General features: G+C 41.1%; 1 protein-coding gene across 1 annotated transcript in view; it reads right to left on the bottom strand.

Moving 5' to 3' along the window:
* Positions 1–19,935, bottom strand: part of LOC115644955 (putative uncharacterized protein DDB_G0272516) — a 330,288-nt gene that overhangs the window by 164,952 nt on the left and 145,401 nt on the right. Inside the window, exon 3 of the mRNA XM_030549383.1 lies at positions 3,174–3,242. Within this exon, the coding sequence (XP_030405243.1) occupies positions 3,174–3,242 (69 nt within the window). The remainder of the gene's footprint in view (positions 1–3,173; positions 3,243–19,935) is intronic.

Here is a 19,935-nt window from a genome sequence, read left to right as displayed (position 1 = left end):
CTGAGCTTGAGTCAGACCAGGATCCTGGAATACCACAGCCAGTATGACATATTCAGTCAGGACACATACTGCATACTGTTATCACAAAGTCATTCCATCACAACACGACGTAATGCCACATTGTACTATCCGAAATGTATTTAATGGGACAGGTATCAGTCCCCTCTTTAAAATTAATATCCCACAAACTTATGGAAATCACTGTTGCCACTGAACCATCACTGATTCTAGTTGTTGAAATCAGGAGTGGTCTTAAAATGTCCCCAAGCAATAAAGACTTTTAAAAGTTCCTTGACAGTCAGTTTAATATAGATACACATATATGGATTTTTATAGCTTTGTAAGCTTATTGTTGAACTTCCGGAATCAATCTTTTTAACTATCCAACTATTGATGTTAGTCGATCATTCTGGCAAAATTTATAAAACAGAAAATGTGGCACACTTCTGAGACAGTCAGAAGAGGGCAGCCTTACACATCTTACAGGTTATATAGTCAGAAGGTGCATCTTAATCAGACTCCAAGGGCATCTTCTGTAACAAGACACTGGCCCTGGCTCCAGGAGCTAAAAAAGTACATACATTGCTTCCCATCAAAATTATTAAACTTGCATTACCACTCACTCACCCAGAGCCAGAAGTTAAAAGGAACTTATTAAAAATCTCTCTAGATAGTGCATTTGAGGTAGAGAAGTATGTTTCATCTTATTCAATACAGAATATAAGTACGTATGAGTTTATTACATTTGCACAAAGCAAACTGTGTCACTGAAAGTGGCACGTTTTCCCAAATTCATTGACCCGCCTGTAGAATCCCTTTAAATCTCTCACCCAATGTGCCATCTAACTTCACACACATATGGAAATTTAAAATGAAAACTTGGTGGAGGGAGGGAAGCTAATTTAACTTTTAACATTTCTTAGATTATCAAAGATCTCAGTTGGGTAGTTCTATTAGATTTTTGCATGGATTTTTGTAAGATGTATATGGAAAAAGCCTTGAGTTCACTGCACGAGGCTCAAGAATATACAGACAATATGAATTTGAACTTTAATCTTGTTCTTTTTTGGAAAACTATTCTCAAAATGTTTAGGTAAACTATACATAATCTCTTGCAGGAGACAAGACAATACAAACCTATGATCCAATAAAAAATTTTTGCTGATCTCAAAACATGAGTGCACGGCAGCATCAGGACTCTTGAACTGAGCCATAGCACTGCCAAACATCCCATAGTTGGATTTTGCAAATACCAATTCCATTGAGCAAGTTTAGAAGCTTATTAAACCCAAAGCACAAAAGACAAAGGTTTACAATAAACATGGATGAGAAAGAAAGATTAGAGTGCAGATGACAAAGGAAGAGAAAGATTACAATGTGGGAGTATAATGCAGGTGGAGAAGAATTACCACAGGCATGTTTTAATATAATAGGACAAGGTTTCTCCAGCAGATGCAGGATGGTCTAAGCATATTTTTAAACAATATTCCTAGTAGTTAATCTCTCAACTCTGCTAGTGCTTCAACAAGATTCTAATGCTACCAAACACTCTCTGTGTGCTTATGTTCCACCCCTCCCCTCTGTTTAAAAGAAAATCAAGTGTATAGAGTACCAAATGTGTTTCATATGATTTGTTAAAGGGGTATTTTATTCTTGATTTAGGAGCATCTCTCCTATTAACATTAAGAGGGAGTTGCACTCATACACCAAGAATATTCATGGCTGGGTTTGCTCTGTGCACATCAGTGGGAATATGTTGACAACTTCCTGTACTTAGCCTCCCTACTAAAGGCACAGTCAAGGCTAACAGGTTCCGAAGATAAACCTCTAGCCACTATAAAAAATAAAAAATCCCCATAGTAAAACACACTACCTTTCAGAATGAAGGGGAAAGGCAGTTCTGATTTCTCAGCTACTCAGGTGAACAGACACACAAACAATACACCCCAGGCATTGGGCTAGTCCCAACTTCAGCTTCATAGATTTTGAGGCCAGAAGTGACTCAAGTGGTTATCTAATCTGACTGCCGGTATAACACAGGTCATAGGACTTCCTTGAAAATGTGCATGTGTGCACTCCATTGCCACATTGCAGGCAGTAACCATAATCCTATTTGATGAGGAGCAGAGAGCAAGATTCTTCTCCATTTCAACAAGCATGCATGCTCATCAACAACAGAAAGCAAAGGGGATGGCGTGATTGTTTCTAATCTCTAGAGTACCTGTTATCTAGTCTCTTCTTTATACTGAAGTTTCAGGGCCTGAATAAAAATGGGACCCCGTTCTTAACTATCTCTACTTTTAATTGTGTAAAGCCAAATCCCAGTTGACGGCAAAACTAAAGCCACCTTGGGCATTTCCCCACTTCTAGGGGCATGTACTCGTACCTTTATCAAAACAAACCAGCACCCAGGTTTATTTGCATGAGGTCCTCCTAAGGAAAAGGTTACATTTTAAGCTGGTCAATCCTTCATTTAAGTAACCGAATTATGTTTCTGCCTACAGTTACAACAGTCTTTCCCTCTGTTCTACCAGACTGAATTGACTACGGTCTCCTCTCAATACTCAGGGTGGAGGGGGAAGACGGTAAAAAAAAAAGTGAAGCTGCTAACAATTTCATCACTGGTTGGCTGCTGTCTCATTGCTTCCCTGCTCTTTGTATCAGCACTGGGTCTGTGTTTGTAGTGGGTCCCAAGTTTCCCTGTCACCCATCAGATTACCTCTCTCATTTACTGTTTTAAATGGTGCAAAACACTGGTGTAGCAGGGATAGTGACATGACTGAACTCAATTGGGGATATAATCGCCTCCAAAGAGTGAGTCAAATTAATCACCAGTATAAGAAATATGACAGAACCGTCCTTCATTGCTGCTCCTTCCAGCCTACTCAGTGGCATCTTAGAGAAGGTGACTCATAGCTGTGAGGACCCTCCAAGTGATCAGTGGGCCTGTACACCTGTCACAGAAACACCACCAACTTCAGTGGCATTGTGCCTGCTTATGTCATCACTCAAATTGGCCCACTTGGGTCAAGCAAACCAGACAACTCTCAGAACCCACAGTTGATTAGTACTTAAAAATAACAGAGCAGCATAAGCATATGGTGCTTATCGTGTTCACCTACAGGTATTATAATACAGTGTGGTGCATGTTCTCCTCAAAAAGCATGTATTACCTGATGTGGCTGTGAGCTGGACCATCTGCTATATGAAGGAGCACCTGAAGTCTTGCTGGCTGTTGACCTCTGTAAAATAAAAATGCCATGCATTCAGCCAGAGCTCACTATAAATATCCATATATGAACTTAATTAGTGTCAGCAACCCAGATTTCTACAGAGAAAGAAAGGCAGCACAGTCAAGGGTTAGGGCATGGGCCTGAAACAAAGGAGACCTGGGTTTTAGTTCCAGCTTTGCCACCGACCTATTGTTTGACCATGGACAAGTGCCTTCGTCCTTCTGTTCCCCCTCACAGCCTTAGTCTTGGCTATTTAGATTGCAAACTCTTGAGGACAATCTCTGCTTAAATAAGTATGTATACACTGCCTAGCATAACTGGGTCCCAATATTAGTTGGGGCTTCTAGACACTACTCTATCATAAAGAATAATAATGCAGAGTGCTCATCTATCTGATGTAGTTATGCTTTAGTTCCCCTTACCTCTCCATTTCTATTGTCATCGAAGTGCTAAACCATGTCCAGTGTAACATAACTATAATAGCTACCTAATAATCTGATCCCAGCCATACTCCTGCAGAACCATCAGTATGTAATCTACATACACTGTAAAAAGCATGTTTTATTCTTTGAGCTGTAAACTTAAATGCAAGACTTGTGACATACAATAGATAAGTGAGATGGTGTACTAATTGCCACTGAGTTTAAAATTATTTGAAAAAATATTACCTAACCAGCAAGTTGTCTGAGGTGATCTGATCCTTACCTGCTAAAATGATTCATCCAGAGACACTATTGGAGGTCTCAAGTTTTCTACCAATTGTGATTATGTAACAGCAAGTTGTTCTCTCTTTATACTGTATTACACTGATCTTAAGAAATGTTTTCATGCATAGGATCTAGCAAAAAGTGATTCAGTCCAGACTAGAGGTATGAGCTCAGGTTTGTTTGTTTGTTTCAAATACTATAGATGGTTAATTTAATGCTTTTGAAATTGAGGAACTAATTGCTCTTACAGGTATGGTATAATGCAGGCAAGTGTTTTATCAGTGCATCACAATCCTAATCTAGACTCACCTGCTATCCTAACTTGGAAGTCTTTTCAGCAGAGTGTGATAATCATGCTGTTCTGTACTGGGACATTGAGCCTCACAAATAAGAACTATATTTACTTACATCCTTCCTGCATTAATGTTGGTATGCAGGGAAGAAACTACAATTAGACTTACGTTATTTACACTTGAGACCTAGCTTGAATTTAGGTCTCTAGACATGAAATATTAATTCACCAATACATTACATCACCAGTTAGGCTCAAACACAAGCTCAGATTTATGAAGGGAACATATATGGAAATTACAGATCTTTGTAGAATTTGTAGCACAATACTCTTTGTAATTACAGAAATAAATGCTTTAATGCTTGTAACACCTAAGGACAGAATAAAGATGTTCTAGGATATAACCAGTAGGTTTAAATTTATCATTAAAAAGCGACAAAATGTCCTGTGGCATCTTATAGACTAACAAACTTATTGGAGCATAAGTTTTGAAGTGGGTATTCACTCACGAAAGCTTATGCTCCAATACATCTGTTAGTCTATAAGGTGCCACAGGACACTTTTTCACTTTTTACAGATCCATACTACCCCTCTGATATTTATCATTAAGTATTCTAGAGTGATTGTTTCTCATGAGTGAGAATGAGAAGTCAGAGTCAGTTGATTATTTTGCTGACTATTCCTTTTGATAAAAAAAGTCATATCACAAGTTTAATAATAATCTTCCTCTGTGGATTCTTAACTTCTAACAGATATCCTTAGATGGGCAGATATCCCAAACAAAGATTCAATTTCTTTTTAAATATAAAAGACTTCAAATTAAAAATCAACACATTTTGCTTTAAAAAAAGCTTTTACAGAACTCTGAAGATAAGGAGGGAGGGAAAGAGGGAGAGAGAGACCTAGTTTGTCTCTCAAAAGTAAGTTGAAAAATGAGACAATTACATTTCTCCAGAAGCTTATTTTATAACAAAAACCAATTTGATAGAAGCATCTTATGCTTTTCTTAATTAAAAGTACCCAGAAAGGTAAAAACTGTTACCAGACTAAATCTGTTCCTGCTGTCCAAATTTCTCAGTCAATAGCCAAGAGAATTATGTTTTTCTCATTTCCTTCAATAGTGAATTTCTTTCATAATCAGTAACTGCCCCTAATCCATAATTCTGTTTAAACAAAAATCTTCCTAGCACAAATATTAAGAAGAATTTACAACAGAGGCCTACTCTGCCAGACCCCTGTAAAGGGGCCTTAATGTAAATGAGAAAGAGCCTTAGATATAATCTGCAATGAGGGCAATCTATCACTATTATTAACTCAGCATCTGTGTAACTCTTATCTGGTTTAGTAAAACAAGTGTAGGGATGAAAGGGTCCATTTATGAGATATTGTATAAGGCTATCAGAATACAAAGGAATACTTAAAGTAGAGTGGGGTGGAAGTTCTCAGGCAGCATGAACAGAACCAAAGTGTTCTGCAGGAACATATAGATTCCATCGAAACTTTCAACAGAAATCAGGCAGGCCCAACTCACTGGGGATCAAGGAAACTCTACAACAGATAGTTTTGTAAGGCCTGACTGATATTCACTTTCAAGTACTCTCAGAGAATTCAAGTGCCACAGGAGACATTTGCAGGGCAGATTACATTCCCTAGTAGCTGTCTCACTAATTAATGAATTACAGCACTGAGCACCTCGGGCCAAGATCAGAATCTGGATCTATGCCTCTAACTCACCAGCACTTTGTGCATGCACCTATCACAAGGACAAAGACTAGCACAGGAGAACATGGGATTACATCCTGCTGCTTTGTTAGCAATTGTAGCAGCACTTAACCTGTCTAGCATTAGCCCTATCTACTGCATTGGTTTCTCCTTGTTCTTCAGGGAAGAAAGCTTCATCTTGTGGGAATTTTCTTCAACAACTCTCCCCTTCTGGGACGTTAACAAACACCAACTTCCAAAGCCTTCCCACCTTCTGCCTCAAGCTCAGTTAGTCCTTTGTCAGGGATTCCCCTTTCATCCAGGCTCAAAGTCCTTTGCGAGGCTTCTCAACCAGCAGATTCTTAATTGCTTCAGGTCCTTTCTTACCAGTAGGCTCTTGCTCCTTGCTGGTTTTCTGTCCCAGGCATTCTGCATCATACCTGAAAGCTCTTAGCTGTCTTCCTAGTAGCTCTCTCTCCCTAAACTGCAACTTTCCTTCTACTCCCAGCAGGCTGCCTGCCCAAGCCTATAACTAGAAGCTAAGGGGAAAGAGTCTCTAAGTGAATTCAGGCTGTCCTTATGTTCCCCAGCTGGCCTGTTCTGTAATCACATGTTCTTCTTCCCCATCCTTACTTGCCTATCCTGTTGGTATCCAGGAAGTGGGCGGGCAAAGCCCGCTCACTGCTAAAGGACCTCCCCCCAGCCTAAGGGGACGATCCACAGGTCTGTGATCCTTACTCACCTATGGGAGTGAATGGGCTAAGCCTGACAGTCACAGCTGAACTCCTGTCCCTCCTAGAGGGATAGTTCATCCTATGGCAGGAACTAAAGTAGTGTTGAAACTTTCAGAAAAGCATGATGATTTGCAATGAAAACAGTAGTTCAGAAAGCAAGGAAAACTGCACATTTGTTTTCCTCGTCTAAGCTAGAAGTCATTGGCAAAAAATATGCTGAGAAAAACAGGCGTTATTTAGATATCCAGACAGTAGCCTGTTTGAAGGGGTAAAGGCTGACGTAGGAGTACGAACAGTTTCAGGTGTTTTAAAACTAGAGCCAGAGCAAAGCCTAGATGTGACAAGTGCTGATGAAACTTTAGGCCTGCTCCAAAGAGCTTTAAAGCCCAGTGATGGGGCAGGGAGAGAGGGGGAAATGCTCTTCACAGCAACAAAATGGCACAGATAAAAGGAGAACAAACAATGCAGCACCTACACAGCTCATAGGAAAACAGTGTTTGACCAGTGGAGTCACTTTTTGGAACAAAAGTGCTTACTGAAGCAAGAAGTAATAGAAGGACTAGCTGGGTTCCAGCGTCTATCACGTCAGTCAAACACATGCAAGTTTGGATGTGGCCCTGTAATGATGCTGGCTGTGGTGGGACACTTCTAAGAGTGTCAATTCAGGACAAATTGCTTGAAGCAGGGCAGTTACAGCCATGTTGCACACCAAGGCAAACCAAACCAGCCAAACAGAGAAGACTTTGGTTTTACCCCACTGGCTAACCATAAGTCACACAAGCAATTCCCTTAGACACTCCAGTTTCCCAGTATTACCCAGTTCCACTCATTAGGGGGATGAATGGTTATGAAAACCAATACCCCAGTAAAAGAAAAAAAAGGTTCTCCCGATCCCAAGGGACCAAGCCCCAGATTCAGGTCAATATACGAATTAGATCTTACCCACAAATCATGCTGTTGCACAATCCTTTAGAATCTAAAATCTAAAGGTTTATTCATAAAAGGAAAAAGATATAGATGAGAGCTAGAATTGGTTAAATTGCAAAGTTCTTGGTTCAGGCTTGTAGCAGTCATGGAATAAACTGCAGATTTAACTCAAGTCTCTGGAGTACATCCACAGGTGGGATGGGTCATTTATTCCTTTGTTCAGAGCTTCAGTTTGTAGCGAAGTCCCTCCAGAGGCAAGAAGCAGAGGCAAGAAGATGGAGATGAGGCAGCTGCCTTTTATAGTCTCTTCCACGTCTTAGTTCTTACTGTGGAAAATTACAGCAAAATGGAGTTTGGAGTCGCATGGGCAAGTCACATGTCCACACATGACTCAGTTCTTTACAGGCGGCAGCTATTGCTCACATGCTATCTTGAAAGTCGCCCAAGGTCCATTGTCCATTAAGAGTTTCTTGATTGGGCACTTAATTTGCAAATTCCTTTCTCAAAAAGCTGACCAAATACTTTACTAAGGCTGCTTCAGAATCAAAACACATTGAGATACAAATACAGAGCCAATATTCATAATTTCAGCTACAAAAATGATACACCCATACAGATAGTATAATCATAATCAGCAAATCATAACCTTTCCATAGACACCTTACACAACCACCTTTGTACAATATTTGCTGCAAATATACAACAGTGGTTGCAACAATAATTATTCCATCACAGGTTATATTAATAATGTCACACGCCCTAAAAGAGGGCCCAGGTAACATAGGATAATCTATGGGTAAGGTAATAGTGTGACTCCATCAATGACTACAGATTGAAGACTATATGTTATGGTTGATTCATGTCTGAACCTATTAGAGCTGGTTACAGCCTTTCAGATTTCAACATAATGCCAAATTTCAAAACTAAGAAAAAAGGGGAGAATTTTTTTACCATACTGCAAGCTGAAATTTTTCAAATTGCAAATTGACAAAATTCCAAAATGCAAAAAGGTAAAAATTCTGAATGGTTTTTTCCAGTTTTCAATCAGCTAATTTATGTAATGCGTCTTCTGACATGGGTGTCCTCATAATAAAAGCAGACATTGACTGTATGTTGTTCTTCCTACCAGTAAACATAGGCAATTTGCCATCTCCTAGGTTTTAAAGTGTGATTATCACTGTGACACTGACAGACCAATTCAGGCTATGGCCATAGGTGAATATCAAAGAAGTGTTAAGTGTATTAGTGTGTATTCAAGCTAATTGACTCATATTCCAATAGAATTCAAAGGTGTGTCAAAAGATATTGTAGTGTAATCACCAACTCACTTGTGTGTTAGTATAGCCTACGGCCTGCAGGCGGTACATGGCATTTCATAAGGCCCACAGCCTGCTTCAATACAATACACTATCGGCTGATTCATTAGCATTTTTGTCATCATGTTTACATCATTTTAATTTATACAACTGTGTAAACAGATAACACTGTACATAGAAATAACTTATCTAAATACATACGAAACAAGCTGATCTTAAAATACAAATCAATACAGAGGACTTCAAATCTTATTAAAATATGAAGAATCTGTTTGCCCCACTCAAGGTTGCGCTTAGGTTTATGTGGTCTTCCTGTGTAATACGGTTTGGCACCATATCTATAGTTCAAAGGAAATATTAATGGTACTGTCGTCACTTATCTCTAACCTATTGGCTGCTATAGCACTACATTATGTAATTAGATAACCCTAGATAAAAATGTGTGTTAGTGTTAAGATGAGAACATGTTTATGTGAAAACTAATGAAAGATTGTTTGCTGTTATATTACACTGACATTGTGTATGCCCCTGTAATTACATTTACATTGTGTATATCCCTGTAACTAAATTACCCATCAGACGTGATTGGAGCCTTGCAACTCTGAATAAAAAAAGAGTGCTAACTGTGACACCCCATCACACTAACCTCAGAGCAAGGGCCATTGAGCTCAACAATGGGAATTCATAGACTTAAGTGCAAGGTAGACATGGCCTATGTCGGCAAAACTTTTTTTGGTCAGGAGTGTGGAAAAAACACACCCCTGAGTAACATGAGTTTTGCTGGCATAAGCGCTCATGTGCATAGTGCTATGTCGGTGGGAGATGTTCTCCCACTGACACAGCTACCACCACTTGCTGAGCTGGTTTTGTTATGTCAATGGGAGAAGTCTCTTGCATCAGCATAACGTGGCTACACAAGCGCTCTCACAGCAGCACTGTTGTATCGGTACAGCTGTGCCAATGTGCTTTAACCTCTCAATAACTGTCATTTCTTTTTCTTAGCTAATAAATTGTTAGTTAGTTTATTAGAGAATTGGCTGCCAGCATTGTTTTTGGTGTGAGATCCAGAGTACCAATTGATCAGGGGTAAGTAGCTGATTCTTTGGGATAGGGAATTACCTGATGTGGTGTGATTTTGGTTTAAATAACCTTTTCTCACAAAGACCTATTTGTATGGGTGGCAAGATAGGCTGGAGAGCCTTAGGGGACTGTCTGTAAATCCATGGTAATACTGGTATCATGATTCAGGAGTGCACATTTGTTACTGGCTTGGTGAAATCTAATTACAGAACATACCACCCATTTGGGGAGTCTGCCCTATTTTCTGACAGTCTGCCCTAAGATTGGCACTCACATTTATGAGCTCCTCCAGACAGCATGACTGCCATCAGAAAAGCAACTATGCAATAGTGGTACCTTCTTATTCAATAAATCTGTTCCCAGTGTATGTTTAGTCACATTTGCTTACTCCAGTGGCAGAAATAATTGATACTGCTTTTTACTTTTGGAAGACCTAAAGGCCAAGTCTACACTCAAAATGCTGCATTAGCACAGCTGCACAGATGCAGTTACGCCACTGTAGCGCTTAAGTGAAGACGCTCCTATGCCGAAAGGAGAGCTTCTCCGTTGGTGTAATTAATCCACCTCCTACGCAGGTGGCAGCTATGTCAACGGGAGAAGTCCTCCTGTTGACACAGCACCCTCTACCTTGGGGATTTGGTCGGTATAACTATGTTGCTTAGGAGTGTTGATTTTTCACTTCCCTGAGTAGCAGTTTTACCAATATAGGTCTGTAGTGAAGACCTGCTAAAAAGCCAATATAAGTAAGGGGAGAGACCTAGATTCTTTTCCAGGTCATTTGAGATTAACAGAATTGCTAACTAAGGGCATGATTGCCCTGCCCGGCAGTTCAGACTAGGGGGATGTGAATAGAAGCCAGGGGTGAAAGTAACTTACAAGACTTACTGGTACTGCCGGAGTCCTGAGGGGGCGTGGCCTCATCTGGAAGAGGCATGACCTTGCCCAGAAGAGGCGTGTTCTCTCAAGATTTAAAGGCCCTGGGGCACCAGCTGTGGCTGTGAGACCCAGGGCCTTTCAATCAACCAGGGGCTCCCAGCTGAAGAGGTGGCTGGGAGCCCCCCGGGGCTCAGGGGCAAATGAAAGGGCCCGGGGCTCCGGCCGCCAGGGGGAACCACGAGCTTTGCGGGGCTGGGGCAGGGATTTAAAGGTCCAGAGCTCCTGCTGCTGAGGGGAGCCCCGAGCCCTTTAAATCCTGGCCCCAGCCCGGGTGCCGGAGCCGTGGTCGGGATTCAAAGGGTTCTGGGTTGCCTGCAGCCCTGGGGAGCTCTGAGCCCTTTAAATCCTGGCCCCAGCTTGGCCGCTGGAGCTGCTGCCAGGATTCAAAGGGCTCTCGGCTGCCCGTAGCCACGGGAAGCTCTGAGCCCTTTCAATCCCAGCTGCGGATGGGATTCAAAGGGCTCTGGGCTGCCCGCAGCGGTGGGGAGCTCTGAGCCCTTTCAATCCCCCCTGTGGAAGCCGTTGCGGTCCAGCACGGCATACTGGCTCTTGCTGGTACACCAGACAGGACCGGACCAGACTGGACCGGACCGGCTTACTTTCACCTCTGATAGCAGCCCACACCAAAGCGCTGTGCCATAACTCGTCCATGTGGATGCTATGGGCATGAACTTAAAGGTCTCAAGTGTGAATTCATAACTTTACTAGACACTAAAAATCACAGACTGAATAGAGACACTGGGTTTATGGCTTTTAACAACAATCTATAACCCACTTACAATTCCCACTCGTTCCTTTCCTCTCTATGACTGGAGAAGTGTCAACAAGTCTCTTCATCTTGAATGGTCCCTCAAAATATGTGTTAACTACTCATGCTGAATAATCTGTTCCACCCTGTATTTAGCAGTGACATCCCGAGTTAGTTTCCCAGACCTGAAGAAGAGTTCTGTGTAAGCTTGAAAGCTTCTCTCTCTCACCCACAGAATTTGGTCCAGTAAAAGATATTACCTCACCCACTTTGTCTCTCTAATATCCTGGGACCAATACACCAACACTGCATGCAAAGGAGTAAATAAGAATTTCAGGATCTGGCCAATTATTTATAACTGGCTCAGAAATCAGAATTTATTGTAACCCATGCAATACATATATACATATTATGTTTATAATCCCCATAGATTTTCCATGTATTAGCCACTGAATTCAAGAGCTTTCTTGCTGAACGGCAGAATAGTGACTTGTAGCAACATCATAATAGTTTTAGGCATAAAGCTTGCTTCTGTAAGAACCTTCTTCAGACAAGCTAAACATTTTGAACATCTATTGCTTATGATCAGAAGAACCAATAAAGTCATGTTAAAAAGATACGTCATTCAAAAACTATTTGCTGACAAACACAGTCTTGTTGGTTAACTTGCTTCTTATTTTGTCTGGTGGCTTCTACAGCTGGAGTTTAAAGACAGAAACAAACAAACAAAACAACCTGCCTTGTCGAGAATTATAATTTCCCTTTGCAGTTATGGCACAAAAAAAGTGATTACTGGGTGAAATCCTGGCCCCACTAAAATCAGTGGTAATTTTGCTATTAACTTCAATAGAGCTAGGATTCAGCCCATGGACTATATCAACTCTATTCACAGTACTATTTAAAAAAAAAAAGTTATTCACTTCTACTGGACACAAAAGGAAAGAGGTGACCATCTAGCTACACTTGTTAGAGCCCATCTCACCCAAATAACAAAAAATGGCAGCTAAAAAATGGTTTTCTTCAACCAAGAGAACTAACAAACATCCACAATTTACAAAGCCTTTAAAAATCAATATAATCCTCATAAGTAACCAAGAAGATCAGTTTATCCTTGCTTCTTGGTCTGGCCCTAGGGGTCCTAATTTTGTTGTTTCCTACCTGGACTGTCTCCCACTTAGGAGTCCTACCCCAGTCTCCTCTTTATGGACTGATATGGGCTGAGTTCTGGGAGTTGTGCCCAAAACTCCAAAGGGAGTCTTTCCACTGATCTCAACAGGCTTTGAAACAGGTTTCCATTCCTGCTATAAAGGAGCCCCTAACTAATCCTCTTCACTGCCTATCTTAGTATGACATATGTACCCTCATCATAAATTCTTTATGGGCTTACTATTCTCCCATAAGCCTGAGTTCATCCCTTTGCCATTCTTCTGCTCCCGTCTCCCCCAATACACACACTAAAACATACTTTTAAAAGGCCAAAATCTGGAAGACCAAAGTTTGAAGTTTGTAAACAAACCCATTTTGGAGACAGGATGAGAGAAAACAATTTACGAACACTTTCAAAAAGTCCATGACAGTTTTAAACACCATAGATTTAAAATTGATTTCCTAGTTTCCCCCTCTTCCCCACAACATAATTGCCATGAAAAAAATCTACCTTGGGAGGAGTAGCAGCATGAGGAATTTTCAGGGAATAGTTTTCTTCTTTGGAAGTTGGAGGCAAGGACAAGGGTTGAAAATTGGACATGCAATGAGAATAGAGTGACCAGGCAGAAAATGTGAAAAATCGGGACAGGAGGTAGGGGGTAATAGGAGTCTATATAAGAAAAAGACCCAAAAATCGGGACTGTCCCTATAAAATCAGGACATCTCGTCACCCTAAATGGGAACCTGGACTTGAAAATTGGACTTATAATTTCCCCCTGTGAAGCAGGTACTGCTAACCCCATAGTGGTCATTACTGAGCATTCAGAGAGAGGGCAGGATGCTCTACTGATAATGTAAAACCACAGTATGGAAGCTGGCCAAAATTTGCTGTCTTTTCTGCAGAGTCATAGGGTCTGCTCATTTCAGAATGTTATCCAACCTGAGCATTTGATGACAAAGAGCTGGAGAATCAACAAGTATATAGTCCAAAAAATGCCCAATATCAAGCAAAACACATTCATAATCAGCTGATGTGAATATGATGGTTGAGATATAAAAGGCACATCAATGAGAGATATAGTTGTAAATTGCAGATTAAACAATAGGCAGTGTAAAAAAGAAAAAATTCTGTGCTTAAGGTTTGTGCACTATGTCACCAGAGATTTCTTCCTCTAGCTACAGAAATCAATGTTGTGACAGGAAGAGACAGAGCTGGGGAGATATTGACTGAGCTGCCAACCACAGGAGTGAATCTCAGTGAATTTGTGGGTTTGAGCTTTGATGGAGCTAGTGCAATGAGTGGACACTTTTACTGAAGCTCAGGCACTCATTCAAAGTGAGTACTTTATGCCCACTGTGCAAGCAACTGTCTAGACTTGGTTCTAAGCAAATTTACTGAGGTTTCTACCACTCACCATTATTGAGATACAATTGAGAAAAGCAACAGAATCCAGTCAACCAAAAGGGCAGTGTATCTGACCATTCAGCAGGGAAAGGACTCCTCATGGTTATTGACAAGGATGTGTTAATTGACATTTTCACTTTTCTCCCACCAATTACAGCAAAATTGAGTACCTGTTTTATTGCTTTTCTGCCTGTGTATTTCAGTCCAGTAAACTACGGTGAACTTGAACAATCAGTTAGGCATAACTTGCCATATTTAGCTGATGATAAACAAGAAGTCTCTATTGAGCGCCAGTGATAGAGGAGATACTGGCAAGAAAAGGAAGCCATACCTAATACTCAGTATAAACCAATAGTCTTTTCTACATCAACATGTTGCAAATATTTGCTACTCTACTTATGGCTGCAGCTAATGGTGAGTATTCTTTTTTCACTCTGGTTTACCAGAAAAACTGCCCAAACACTCCAGAAATGGCTCATTTTAGATTAGCACTGATATTAATTAATCAAGGGTTGACCCTAGATTTTCACCAGCTGATAGAAAATACAACTGTTTTGTATAGAAGTCAAGCTTTTGAATGTTATTGCCTATGCAAAGCATTAGACGTTCTGTAATTCATTGTCTTTTTATAAAGATTCAGCTAATTTGCATAACATATTTGCAGTGTGCTTATTTACATATCAGACCCACCCAACAACCTAACTGCACAATCGTAGATGCACTACTGTCTCCATCTCCATCTCTTTCTAAAACTCTTCTATGAAAATAAGCCTAAAGATTTGTTTCATTGTTAAAGAGTCCCTTTGCTTGTTCTCATTCTCTCTCACTCTATTCAGCTCCTTCTCATTCTCCCCTGTGCCTATTACGGAATCTAACTCATGACACAAGGGAAGGTGAGATGGGCATTCAAATTCATCTGTCACTGCAACAGGGTTTGTAGCGGGATGGACCCCCATTCCTGCCCTAAAGGGGTAAAAACAGCCCTGGGAGAGGAGCTGTGGCTGGAGAAAGCAGCTTTTAGGCTGGGCTGATTGAGGGAAGTGGCTGCAGCTGGGGCCACGCCCCAAACAGACTCAGTTGGCCCTATAAAGGCAGAGAGGGAGAAGGGCCTGGCTGCAGGGAGCTAAAGCAAGAGTACCTGAGTGAAGCAGGGCTGTAGACAGGCTGAGGAGGTGGGGCACTCCAGCCTGGAAAGCCCCAGGCTGTGGCCTAGCAGAAGGCCTGGGGTACTATAGGTTGTAGAGGGCAGCCCAGGGGTAGGCCAAGGCAGCAGGTCCAAACCCTCTTTGCTAGTGATGAGTAGGCTGATACTGTACTCTGCCTCAGGATGTGGGGCTAGATGATGACTGGCAGTAGCCATACACAGAGGTGAGGTGAGGTGGGGATAGAGGATGGGGGTTTCTCAGGGAGGGCAGACCCTGAGAGAAAGGGGTTACTGCCAGGGGCAGCACCCCATGTAAAAGGGCACCGGGGTCCAAGGAGCGATCCGGGGGCCAGAGGACAGGTGGATCACTGGCCTGCAGAGGGCGCTCCAGAGCTGGAATGAGCTAATTCCCAGGAGGCCCCGCAGGGGTGAGTCTGCTTGTTTACGGAGTTAACGCAACAAAGTGGCTGGAGCAGCAAAATGTGAAAATACATCATTCTAGACCTTCAGTGCCCCTCCCTACATTTTTAGTATTCAAAGATATTCATTTTCTAGAGCATAAATTGAATAAACAGTACCTACATCATCTTCAGATGCTTGCTGATAACTTTCCTATTTAAATCAGGAAATTTCTACTAAAATCCTAATTAAATCTCTATAAATAAAGAATTAGGAAGGAAAAAGTACTTTATTTTAACATATAGGTTAGGTACTTTTTTTAAAAAAGTAACTGATTTTGATGAGGAAAGACATTTCAAGGAAAATAAAAGTAATTATGAATGGCACACTCAAGACTGAACATGTACTTTGTAGCACAAATAATTTCCACAATGTACAGTAACCTTTTCAAATTAAGAAAATTTCAAGTACATGAGGAAAGGCTGCCCTCTTCAGACACACTTTTTAAAAGGTACTAAAAAGATATTCTAAATATCTTTCACTGTGGTGAAACACAATATACAGTGCTGCACTTCTACATCTATAGTACCATTGTATTTAACAGGAAAATAGGAGTAAGACAACATGTATGTACACAAACACACATTATAAATAAGAGACCTTTACTTTTGTATGTGTGTGTACATATGTACACACACACAAAAAGTAAAAATCTCTTATTACCCACACATTAAAGTGTGTTTGTTTAGACTTGCTAAAGACATGTTCCTTATAAATATTCTACATGGGTATTAGAACTTCCAAGCATGTGCTGGAATACAGAGCTGTAATTAATTAATGGAGCTGTCTGAGTCTGAGATGTTTACTTAAGCTGCCACATATCTAAGTGTCATCAGAATAACCACCTGAATTCTCAGTAATTGGCTTTTATCTCATTAGAATTTTTAATAATCACAATAAATGCCATTCTCCTCACACATAAAACCTCTGTTATAGCTACATTTCTCTCACTCCAAACAATTTGAAATAGTAACAAAATCGATATTGTGACAGTGAATAGTATTTTACATATTAGGGACCCATCAGGGTATTGTCAACACTTTTTCCTCACAACATTCATAGCAAATAAAAAGTCCAGTTATGTACGTAGCTTGGTATTTATATGCTCTCACCACCATAGTATATAAGTACTTCACACTTATAAGTGGACTTTTATCCTCACAACATCTGTCCCCATTTTCTAGGTGAGAAGCTGAGGCAAATGATGTATTAAGTGAACTCCCCAAGTTCACACAGGAAGTCTATGGCAGCACACAGTACTGAACCCAGATCTCTCAAGTGCTAGTTCTATACCCTAGCCACTAGTCCATCCTTCCCACCTTTAAGCAGGATTTTCTGTACAAAATGGACATTTGACAGCATTTTCAATCACTCTGTTGTTTTCTAAAATAAAAAACCCTAATAAAACTTATTTTAACCTTTTATTTTCAAAGTTCTACATCATGATGTAGAAAAGAAGGGGGGAATGGAACAGAAAAGATTGTATAGGAGCTACTTGGAACATATTTTTCAGATGATAAATCTTCTTTCCTTTTGAGTTATACAGTGCAGACTATACAGTGGTTATCAAAGTTAATGTTTGCCAACAGATATGAAACAGCTACGGTACATCACTATTTCCTACTCTAAGCATAGGAGCACTATTCCGGCACCTTGGATGGAAGTGAATAATAAGTTTATAATGGCAATCACTGTATACAAAATAGTACAGCAAAGATCCTTCACTTTATGCTCCTCACACAGACCTATAAGTACAACCCAAGACTGATACTTATATAGAGTATAGACATATAAAACTCAATGGGACTGTAAATAAATCATTATACATAACATGGCTCCAATCCTTCATTCCTTATTCAGGCAAGCTCCCAATGAAGTTAAAGAAGCATTTGCTTGATAAAGGCCTGGGCCTGTTTCTGTTTACTTGAAATGTAGGGTATTTTAACTTTTTTAATTTTCATAAGAAGCAAATGACCTTTGTAAACAAAAGAAGATCTATATATGTCTTTACTGTTGTAAGCTACAGCTTGTGATTTTTGCACGCAGATACAAATATTCACAGCACTGTTTTATTTTACAACATCACAACCGAAAGCAATATCATGTAAACTACTGAGGGATATGCTGTTACAGGTTAGAATAATAGAGTTTAAGGCCAGGAGGAACCACCAAATCATCCAATCTGACCTCCTGAACATCACAGGACACCACTACCACCCAGCACTAACACACTAAATCCAACAACCAAAATTAGACCAAAGTATTACTGCTCTCAGGAGTCTAGATTTTTATGTGTCACAGGGAAAGAATAGGAGGGATTGAAGTGCACCAAGGCTGAGGCCCCTGCAATGGCAGAGAAATGATTCCATGAGATATGCATAGACACTGACTCCGTGGGTGCTCTGGGGCTGGAGCACCCAGGGGGAAAAATGGTGGGTGCTGAGCACCTAGTGGCAGCCCCTCATCAGCTCCCCAGTACTTCTCCGCCCAGTACTTCCCACCCGCTGGCAGGCCCCGCAGATTAGCACCTCTCCCTCCTTCCCGGTGCCTCCCACCCCGCCGCCACAATCAGCTGTTTAGCGACATGCAGGGAGGCTGGGAGGGAGTGAGGAGGAGTGAGGATGTATCACGCTTGGGGGAAGGGGTGTAACTGGGTGGGAAGAGGTGGGACAGAGGTGGAGCAGGAGTGGGAAGAGGTGGGATGGGGCCTTGGGGGAAGGGGTGGAGTGGGGGCAGGTCCTGGGACAGAGCCAGGGGTCAAGCACCCCCCAGGAGTTTGAAAAGTTGGTGCCTGTGGAGATATGCCCAGATAATCCTGGCAAGTGACCTGCACCCCCATACTGCAGAGGAAAGTGAAAATCCCCCAAGCTCACTGCCATTCTGACCTGGAGGAACATTCCTTCCCAGCCCCATATATGGACAATCTGTCAGACCCTGGCCTGTGAGCAAGAGCCAGCCAGCCAGCCAAGCACCTGGGAGAGAGAATCCTCAGTGTCACCTCAGAGCCCTGACCCACCACATCCAGTGTCCCATCTCTGATGCTTCAGATGAAGGAGACAAACAAACAAAAACCCAGAATACATTGGGGAGGAGGGTGTATGAATCTTTTTGACCCTGACAGGTGGCTGGCTGAATATAAAACCTTGTATTACTAAGCCTAGTACCACTTGGACTATTGAATTCTTCTTGTGTCCCCATATTGTCTTATGCCAGTTCTTTTCAGACATCATGGAAAGGAGAACTGCAATTCCCTTGCTGCTAATATAGTACCTAAGTGGTTACTTCACTTCTTCCATAGTTAGCTCCCTTCTCTATGAGGAGACACAACAACTAGCATCCCAGTTTAACAGGCTTCATCTCCTATTCATGTAGTGTCTTAAATAAAAACACAGCACATAAGTGAAAGATTTAAAATATCATTAAAAGTTAATCCAGTAAATACACATCACACACTAATATTGCTAAAGACAGCAGTGAGTTCAGGTTACCAAGCATAGAAGTATTACCAGGGCAGAAAGATAAGAGTGATTTGACTCTCAGCTTGATGGTAGCCTTTCAGTTCGTCCTGGGTGTCCTTAGTCAAATCCTCTCTCAAAAAATCCTCTAGCAAAAAATCACATGTCTAAGGAAGATTTGAGGGGAATCCAATAAGTTTGTGTGTCAAGGTGAGACTCTCTTCTTCATAGGAAAATGAGGTCCTTTCATTGTATCAGACTCACCCCCTGCCCAGGGTATAAGGAGTCCAGTTATACCTTACATTCTTTTCCAAAGCCAGGCTGGGTTTGCTGCATCTTTCATTATAACCCACAAGAGGTGTGGACAATATGCAATATCCTCTTTGAATTGTCCCCTTCCAGTTTTGCATGCAATGGCATTCAGTTTTGAAGCCCTGTTTCAGCAAAAACAACATACTTTCCTTTAAGCATGTGCTTAAGTTCCACTGAAGATTTAAGTGCATACATAAGCATTTTGCTGAATAGTGGTGAACTTCAGCATGTTCATAAATTAAGCACACGCGTAAATGCTTTGCTGAACTGAGGTAATTAAGAAGTCCCATAATGGCTCCTAATACACCATTGGCCCAATTTGGGCATCTTTAGCAAGTCA

Source organism: Gopherus evgoodei, chromosome 2, assembly GCF_007399415.2.
Source record: "Gopherus evgoodei ecotype Sinaloan lineage chromosome 2, rGopEvg1_v1.p, whole genome shotgun sequence".
Lineage (NCBI taxonomy): Eukaryota > Metazoa > Chordata > Testudines > Testudinidae > Gopherus > Gopherus evgoodei.
This window is presented reverse-complemented; position numbering and strand designations above follow the sequence as displayed.